Consider the following 10,349-nt stretch of genomic DNA (forward strand, 5'->3'; position numbering starts at 1 on the left):
TCTGAAAATGCTGGAACTGAATAGTACTGGCTCCCATTCTAGGGTGAGAGAGGTATACTGTGGGTGAAAAATTTCACTGAAAAAAATTTCAGTTTTTTTCCTTTTTCTTTTTCTGCAATGCTGGAGATTAAACCAAGGGTCTCACATATGCCAAGCAAACACTCCACCACTGAGCCACAACCCCAGCCCTCACTCTCTAGACTTTAGCAATCAAACCCATATTGCCTCACCTATGCAGGGGTGCTAACACCAACATCATGTCAAAAAGTAATCATGTAGTACTTTAATCACATTTGACTGGTATTGGAGCAAGTAAGGTTCTTCGGAAGGAATATTTAGTTAGATAGTCATAGTGGGTGCATGTGTGCCTGCATAAAATTCTCGTTGTATATAAAGATTATAAAAAATAACTGGGGATAAAACTGAAAGTGATTTCAATTTCATTCTAATATTTTATTGTGTATTCTATAATAAAACACACAGAATTTTCCATAATATAAACTTGTTAATTTAAATTTTCAAAAGATGAATTAAAATAAACATTTCAATTCAAAAGTTCTACAATAACACTATTTGCCCACAGATAAAAGAATGACTACAGAATAGAAATGACAGCAATATGACTTTTGAGACTATTGAAACAATCCATGAATTTCAATTTCATCAATCCCTTTGTATCTATTTCTCTTCTATTTCTGAATTCTAAATTAAAGGATTCAAAGACACTATGTGTATTTTTGTGAGTTATTTACTAACTCTCGAAATGACATGCTAAATGAATGATGTCCTTGTAGGAAGACAAGACAAGGAGAGGTGGGTGTAAAACAAAAAGTAATGAAGTTTAACAATATGATCCCAATATTTGTAGTAAATTTTGGTCACAACTGTAAAGATGAGAGGCTCCATTTTATCAAGGAAGAACTGAGTCCCTGGAAAACAGCAGAGCATCACCTTGATGGTTTTTAAGAACATTTCTATAATATGCATGATTGTTGTAAGCTTATCTGTTTAAACTAGACTAATACTTTATATTTCAATCCAAATAAGGACTGGAAAAAACTTTTGAAGCTGGTTTAATTAAGAGTCAGAACCAGAGAAAGTATGAAATGTTAACATTTTAGTGGGCTGAGGTTGTAGATCAGTGGTATAGCACTCAGCTACCATGTGCAAGGCTCTAGGTGTGATCCCCAGCATCAAAAAAATACAAAAGACAAAATGCCACTTAACATTTAGTACAGTGATACTCAACTAAGAAAGTATCCAGAAGTGGGTGGGAAGGAGTGAGCATGGTCTGTAAGTCCCCTGAGTTTCCTCAACTTTCAGGATCTCTGCTCCTTCCCACCCAGATTCTCCTTCAGACTGTCCCATCTTCATAGTAGGAAATGCCCCATTCTAGAAAATCAGTACTAAGGTACAGATGAAAAATTCATTCATATCTTGGGTATTCTGAGAGCATATGTCTCAGTCAGTATTCCCAACTGATATGCTCATTTGCAGACCTGGAAAACAAGGCTCTTCATTTTTAACTATGGTGACAGTTTACCCAAGTCCCTTGTGGGGAGTCAGGCCATGCTCACATAGAAACACGTTTGTTGCAAACATGTTTGAACTCCAACATTCACTGATTGGAGCAGGAGGTGATTATACCACCCAAAGGCAAACAAATCCATTAGTACAAACTTTGCAATGAACTGGCACAAAAGCAAAAGCTGGGCACATGGTCTACTCTTAAAACTATGTGCTCAGAAACGCAAGGGAGTTAAGCAGTATGCAACATAAAAAGAGAAGGGAGGGAGCAGTAGGAATAGGAGTAGGAATGAAAAGTCAGGGCAGGGTAAGTGTATAAAGATGGAAATTTGACAAGCAGACAAATGCTTAGACAGGATAATAACAAGAGTTACAAACAACTAAACCAGAGGACAACAGTGGAATCCTTGAGGGAAGATCCATACACTGATGTGGTCTCTAGGGCCATCTTGGATCCAGAGTTAAAATCTGGCTCCAATTTCTTCAAGATGTCACTCCAATAAGACTAAAATTTTACCATTTTACACGTGTTCTTTCAATAAGCCTCCCACTCCAACTCAAGTTAGCATATGTCTCTGTTCTGTGCAATCTAGGAAATATCTAAAACAATATGAGAATGAACTGCCCAAAGCCACAGAGCTTGGCAAAAAAGAAAGTTAGACCATTCAATTCCCAGGCTCCTATGGCCACTCTCCCACAATACTACACCAGAAAGACAAATGAATTGGAAAGGGTCAATTTTATCTTATATAAATTAAACCTGAATAAAGGGAAATAAGGGTGACTAGAGACAAAGTCCAGAACACAGCAACTAAAATTGACACTAGAGGAATTTTCAAGTAAAACAGAATAATAATATGAATACAGAAGATAAAAGGCTACAAATCTCTTGAAGTCTATAACATAATGAGCTAAGATGATCTTAGGGCTGGGGTTGAAGCTCAGTGGTAGAGTGCTTGCCTAACGTGTGAGGCACTAGATTCGATCCTCAACACCACATAAAAATAAATAAATAAAGGTGAGAAAGAGGAACAGGAAGAGAAGGAGAAGGAGGAAGACATAATCTTAGTTGGGTGCAATGGTACTAGCCTATAAACCTAACCAACTCAGGACGTTGAAGATCTTTGTCCACATTCTCTGGTTCTCTGAGTAAGGATAAACCCCTTAAAATTCAAGAGGTAGTTTCTTAAGCATTACCTCAAATACCAAACAACAGGAATTCATGTGCCTAATAGCTTCAAAGTTAATTTGGTACAAAAATATTTTTAAGATTGATGTCATACCTAACACAGTACATCACCTGGCGTCAATGTCAGAGGTACAATACTGAGAAGGATGAACCACAGGCCAGTCCATTAGGGAAATTAAATATATCTTTATTATTTTCTTCAAATTATAAAAGTACACATTTTGTGTAAAGTTTTCTAACAGTACAAACATAAATATTTTGAAAAAGTGCAAATTTTGCCATAATCCAGGCTCTGAAGATAACTAATGTAAAGGATTGGTATGTATCCTTCCAGATACGTTTATCTGCATACACATTTTTATTACCCAAATGCAATCATATCTTACAAAAAATACTGTGCAACTTGCTTTTCATTGTCTGTAACATCATTTTTTCTATATAATTACATACAGCTCAAACATTTGTTTTTAACATCTGCATAATATTTCACAGCATGAATATACCAGTTTATTTAACCATTTTCCTACTGACACTTAGGTTGTTGGCATTTCTCTCATTAATACAAAATTTTTGATGAGTATCAGTGAACATGTATCTCACACATTTGACTATTTCTGCAAGGTAAATTTCTAGAAGTGTTACTATTAAAATGACATCCTCATTTGAGAATAGCAAGCTAGTACTTATCATGGCAACCCAGAGTTAAGAGTCTAAATGGGCCATGGGGCAGAACCAATATCCAGACAGGAAACAGAACACTAAGGCTGAGTCAGCAAGGCCTAGGGGTCCTGATTTTCCTTGTAAAGAAATCCATACTATCACATGGTGGAGAGGGGTAAATGTAAACTGTCAGTTCTTCTGCCCTCAAGCCAATCAAAAGTCCCCATCTGCATGCAAGCCTGGACAGCCTGACTCTTATAACAGATCTTTTAGAGGGGCCAGCATTAAACATACACAATACAAAGGAAAGAAACTGAGGCATGCAACTAATTCAAAAAGGGAAAGGATGATAAGAAAGATTCATTACTATTTTTCTTTAGAACACTGGTTAATTTACCTTTTGCATAATGTAGTGAAATGGCACTGGATTTCATAGTGATCCCTCGAATCTGTTCATCTTCTCTGCTGTCCATGTACCTCAGCTGAAAAAAAACGCAACATATGCATCTTATTTCCCAACAAATTAAACTGTATTTGTTTTTCTAGATGGATTTTTAAATCAGGATATCAAGTTCAAAGTTTAAAAAAAAAAAACTACTGGAATTTTACTGGAGTTGTTGAATCTATACAAATCAACTGTAATATTAAAAAATGATGAGTCTGCCAACACAAGGACATGATATGTCTTTCTATTTACATTTTCTCCAATATCTTGCAGGGCCATTTTATTTTTTATGCTATTTAAATGGTATATTTTTAAAATTATATTTTCTGCTTATTACTCATGTATATTTCTTTCAAGGATTTTTGTATCTTGAAACCTGCTAAATTCTTATTCACATCCTATGTACTTTCCAAGTTTTCAACAGTCATACCATCAATTAATAATATAGCTATTTATTCTCTTCCAAAATTCACACCTTTCTTTTGGCCTTATTCTTGCAGTTAGAACCTCAAGTACAATGCAAAATAGAAGTAATAATACAGTGAGCAGAAGAGTAAAATAGCCAATCTTGTTTATTGCTGAACATAAACAGAAAAGTCTTAACACTTCATTATTAAATTCAAATCCTCAAATCTTCAGGTCTTGAGATGTGGCTTAGGCACAGCACTTGCCTAGTATGTGCAAGGCCTTGGGTTCCATCCCCAGCAGAAGGGAAGGAAGGGAGGGAGGGGAAAAGAAGAAGAAAATAACCTGAATCTTCATTATAGGGTTTTTTTGTTTTGTTTTGTTTTGTTTTGTTTTGGGGGGGGGGTTTGGTTTTTTGTTTTTACAAATCAGATTATAGATGTTACCTTCTAAATCTATTTTGTTAAATGGTTCTACCACAATATATGAAATCACAATAGATGGAGTTTATTGACTGTCTTCTGTATCTGAATCATTCATTCATGGTTTTTTTTTTTCCTTTAATCCATTTATATGGTAAAATTACATATTAAGTCAATCTTGAATTCCTTGAGCTAAAATCTATTGGGCTATAAGAAGTAAGTTTTTATACAATGCTGTATTGTTTGTTAATAATTTTTAAATCCACAATCATAAGGCTGGCATGAAATTTTCCTGTCTGGAACTATTCTTAACATACTTTTGGTCTGTTATGATATTATGCTATTCATATGATTTGGAGAGTATTCCCTGTTGTCGAGTTTTCCTTCCCTGTATTTTTGAATAGTTCATGTAGGACTGAAATTACCTGCTTCTTTAATGTCTGAAAGAACTGGACAGTTAAACCATCTGGGCTTTTTCTTTGTATAAATATTTTGCCAACCAACTTGATTTCTTAAAATACCACAGAATTATTCAAGTATTCTATTTCTTAAGTCTAATTTAGGAACTTAACATTTCCCCATTTCACCACATTTAACATTACCACCATAAAAGTGTTTATTATATCCATTCTATTTGTGTGTGTATATATATATATATATACACACACACACATATATATGTACACATTCTATATTGGTACATTACAATTGCACATAATGAAATTCTTTATGCCATATTCATACATGCACATAATTTGAGCAATCTCATTTTTTAACCTCTGCAGCATTTTTCTTTCCTAATATCATTTATTTCTGCCTCTTTTCTGTTCTTCTTGATCTTGCTGATGTTTATCAATTATATTAATGTTTAAGTAATTCATTCAAATATCTTTTTATACACTATACTTCATATACTTTCCAAGTACAGTGAGCCATAGTAAGAACATTAGCTAATCAAAAGTACCATGTGCCTCAACACTGATAATTAAAAACAAAACAAATTTCCTAGTTGTGATAATCATGAATTGTCTACATTGCCGGTAATTTTAATTAGCACACTTTATATTTTTAGAGCACTTTTAAGTTTAAAGAAAGACTAGAGAGCATAGACGTTCTTACAAAACCATCCTCACAACATAGTTTCCCTTGTTATTTACATCTTGTATTATTGTATGGTATGGTATACTTGTTACAACGGATTAATCAATATTGATATGTGATTAAAGTTCATAGTTAACATTAGGGTTCACTCTAAATGTATGATATGTCCATCATTTTTGTATTTGTTAGCTGTGATTTTGGCTAATTGATCCTCTCTATAAAATGTCTATTTTCTACTTCATTAACTTTAATATTTTCTTCCATCTTTATAGTGACTGTACTTCTACCTTCTTCGGTGGGAAAAGCATGAGCACTTCATTTTTACACTTCACCTTGGTCCAGCTCCCCATACAATGGTCTCAGGTGCCCAATTCTACCTTTCTGTCTCCTGGTACACTCTATTGATTCACTTTTGCTTCTCCACCTGCTTGTCTCTCTATTTCCTGTCACCTGACAAATTCTGCTGACTGTATTCTAGATTCATTAAAGAGAGGAACGTCTCTATTTTTCCACTGTAAATTATTCTAAGCTAGAAACTCACAGCTAGAAACAAAGATCTTTTTCAATTCATTTCCTAAAAAACTATTTTCATCATGTTCCTCAGGCTTAAGAAGCCTTCCTGTGGCACTTATCAAAACCTGGGTTAACCTTCAAGAACTTCTGCAATCCGACACATTCCATCAGCACACTTTCTCTCCCACTAGTCTCTAGGCAAACGGTCCACTCAAATCAAACACAATACCACTTAATGGTTTCGGTGCCTTCTCAAATCACCTAACTAAACAACCTGTGAAGAACCTCTTTGTGAAATCTCCCACAATTGTGTATTATTTGACTTAATGCAAAAACTCACTTTAGTACTTACCAAATACAGTACTTATATAAAGTAATACAAAGAAATATAAAAGTAACTGTTTTCTCAACATCTATTTTACCTTGCTTAATGGATTATGAGATTCAGGAAATATGTTTTATACTCTTTTAGATCACTGGAGAACATGGCAAATGGCTCATAATACTGTACACAGCCAATACTCACTGAAATGCAACAAGTATTTATTCAATATAACAACATACCTTGCCTGCCAGACGGCTGGAAATGATTCCATTACTAGATATAAGACAATCAGCAAGAGTAGTTTTTCCTGTTAAAATAACATTAATTAAAATCTATGTAGTTTTTAAAGTGGATTGGGGGATGGATTGTACCCACAGATTTAATATCTGATCATATGAATTAGTTTAGCAAAGATCTTTTATTTACCTATGCCAGGTAACATAAGACAAAAGAGATATTTTAAGAATTTTATAGACTTTTGAATAGAATATCATCTAGAAAGATGTAGATACTAGCCCTCTATAATGGTGCAACTTTACCTTCCTGTGGATTTCATCAACCTCACCTGAAAAGTTGTAGGCAACTTTTTTAAGCACAGAAGTATTCTTAAAATTGAAGCAGACTTTATGTAGAGTGAAATGCAGACTTTTAATTGATGAGGCAAACCACCATGCCAATCCAAAAGAGAACATCTCTGACAAATTTTATAGCTACCACAATCTGTCCTATATGAATTTGATCAGGTTTATCACAATTATTATATCAGTCATCCCATATCCACAATAGCTAATCATGCTTATAAACTAAAGCCCCTAAGAATACAGAATGACAAAGGACAACCATCATTTTTGTCTTTGAAAGGTATAGTAGGTAAAATATCAATAAGAAACAAGAGAACATAGTCTTCTGTCACATTTCCCCATGCATACCCTTAGTTGGCATTTGTCAGTTGTTAATACTTACTTACCAAGGAAATTTACCCATACCTACTACTATTTGCAATATAAGCTGGGGAAGACATAAGCTACACTGTGGCAAACAATGTAACACAGTATCCAAATCTAAACTTAGAACCTACTTTATAATAAAAGAAAAAATTTTGTATACTTAAGAACACAATTAGGGGCTGGGGATATAGCTCAGTTTGCAGAGCGCTTGCCTCTCATGAACAAGACCCTGGGTTCAATCCCCAGCACCACAAAAAAAAAAAGGGAAGAACACAATTATAGTTACCTTTACCAAACAGACTACCACTAAAGTTTACAAAATATTAAGGGATATAAATAACTAATTTTGTTTAAAGAATTCCAGGAAGATATACAATTACTACATCCGGGTTGGCCTAACAAAAGTAACAGTTTTTCTCTTCAAGACAAGTCCATATTGCACTCCATGAACTTCAACAAAACTAGGGATTCTGTATAACAATTCAAACCAGAGACCAAACAGTAGGAACACTGAAGATTTTTAATAAGGTGTTATCTGTTTGCCATGAGAATATTATGTTAGCATATAATCCTAGAGCATCAATTTCCTGCTACCCAATAAAGTGGAATGCATTCTAAGCATGACAATCATACCCGCTCTTCCCACGTACCAAGATAGCAGAAACTTTGCTTTATTCATGGCTGTAACCCTAGGACCAGAGCAATGTTTGGCATATAAAACACATTCAATAAATAGTTGAATATGAATCACAGGTTTCTAAGATAGTACCCATTTAACAATTTTAAAGAGTGAATTTAAAGTAAATCACTATGCAAATATGCATACCAGTAACTTTCCACATGATTTAATTCACAAAGATAAACAACTTATCAGACCTTGTGGTCTCAAAATGTGCACAGTTTAATTACAAAACTCATGGGGACAGCAGGGTGAGTCACTGGATTTGTATATAAAACTCATTCTCAGTTGGCTTCACCTATGAGGTGATCCACTGTCTTTTCAGTTCCCATACTCACTTCACGTCAACTAATATATCAATGGCAATAACCACCTACCTCTTTTCTACCTTTTAATCAATCCTAAGCACTTCTACCAGTCTAATCTACTATTTGACTACATCAACCTTGTTTTATTTTTTTTCTCCTAATAGCTCCTATGTCCTCATAAAAATGTTAATGATCATTTTCATAATGAAGAATTTAACTTCCTGCCAAGGGATTCTCATTATCATCACATTTAATACTTACATCCTACGTGATAGTTATGAGTTTCATTTAGTTCACATATGCTGCATACTGAAATTCAAGAAGGCAAAGAAACTTGAAAATGGAGTTGAAAATAAATTCAGGTTGTCTAACTCCGGAGCTAAAGTACTTAACTCCTAATCTATCTATAGCCTAGTGGCTATGAAGAGTTCTATGAGATAGGACCCAACCTGCCCCTTCACCTCTAAGTATTTCTCCCTCAACTTCAAGATGGTAAATAAGTTTTATTTCACATGCCCATTCCAATCACTTTGGGGTAAAGCAACCAGAACTCAGAAAGGGTCTAAAACCAATAGTAGGATTAGCAAGAAGCAATGCTATGGTGTTACAGAAGTGTCTATCCAAATCACATGTATCATGCTTAGTTATTCTCGCACGTCCTAGGTTTCAGCCACATGTATTTCCTTCTTCCCAGACTGATGCACTGCCTCTTATAATGTTTTTCTCCATTTATAATCTTCAGCCTGCCTTTGAAGGTCATCTCTGATATTAATTATGCCATAAAACATTTCCTTAACTCACTATGTCCCAGCATTGCACATACAGGACAAAATTTTTATAGGTGTCCTATATATGAGATGCTGGGACATAGTGGGTTAACCCACCTCTAGCTTCCCAATCCTCTAGTTCTCCCAAAGGTCACAGTCTAGTTTTTTCTCATGTCTGTCTCATTTTATCTGCTTCATTTCTAAAGCTTCCTCAACAGGACATGGGGCAGGTGTCCCACTCATAAAATGTCTACCTCCTGATATACCTACCAGAATACCTGGAACTTAGCAGATGTTCAATAAATATCTGATAATTAAATAGGATCACATCACAGAAGCTCTAAGGACACAATATCAAGATTACAGCTGTTTTATATACAAAGCCATTTCAAAAGTTTTTTATATTTTAACAAGAACTCAAGTTCTGGTTTAAAAACAGTGTGACATACTATATAGAAAAATGCTGATCACTAGTTAACCATGTTTATTTCAAATGTTTTACAGCATGCATCCCTGACATCATAAAAACTTTTAAAACGAGTAAGACCTACTTCTTAGAAACCGTCACTCTCCACTGCCCACAGATTCACTTCACTGAAACATGCAGATACATGCCTCCTCTATAAGGAAAATTAACCATTTTAAAAAGGTTCTTACCATGGTCAACATGAGCCAAAACACATATATTCCTGATGTTGGCAGTGTTTTTCTGGAGTTGAACCATCTTATCCAAACTATTGAGCACCATGGTGGCTTACTTACTGTGATTAAAAATAAAACGTATTAAAAATGGCATGAGGGCTAAATGTCCAGGCAAAAGGAAAAGAAATTTAAGTACTAGGAGCTCACAAGACTTCTCAGATCCCTTAAACCAAGAACCCAATGAACGTTTATTAATGAGACATACCAATCCAGGCCCAAAACCAGCTTGAAAGTCAATAAACTGTACTTATGGAGTGCTCATCCTTCCGAATGGGAAGGCTACGTTCAACCGAGCTCCTAGGTGCCGGGTGCAGTGACACCAGCCCCACCCATGGGTTTGTACTCTGACAAACTACTTC

The 10,349-nt window shown here is 35.0% G+C and overlaps 1 protein-coding gene across 2 annotated transcripts in view; it reads right to left on the bottom strand.

Moving 5' to 3' along the window:
• Positions 1-10,349, bottom strand: part of Efl1 (elongation factor like GTPase 1) — a 135,955-nt gene that overhangs the window by 125,038 nt on the left and 568 nt on the right. For both annotated transcript variants that reach the window (XM_047534803.1, XM_047534810.1), the window contains exons 2-4: positions 9,946-10,049; positions 6,827-6,894; positions 3,774-3,858 (exon numbers count right to left, since the gene is read on the bottom strand). In XM_047534803.1, coding sequence (XP_047390759.1) covers positions 3,774-3,858; positions 6,827-6,894; positions 9,946-10,036 — 244 coding nt within the window. In that variant the 5' untranslated portion in view covers positions 10,037-10,049. The remainder of the gene's footprint in view (positions 1-3,773; positions 3,859-6,826; positions 6,895-9,945; positions 10,050-10,349) is intronic.

This window comes from Sciurus carolinensis, chromosome 2, assembly GCF_902686445.1.
Source record: "Sciurus carolinensis chromosome 2, mSciCar1.2, whole genome shotgun sequence".
NCBI classification, from domain to species: Eukaryota; Metazoa; Chordata; class Mammalia; order Rodentia; family Sciuridae; genus Sciurus; species Sciurus carolinensis.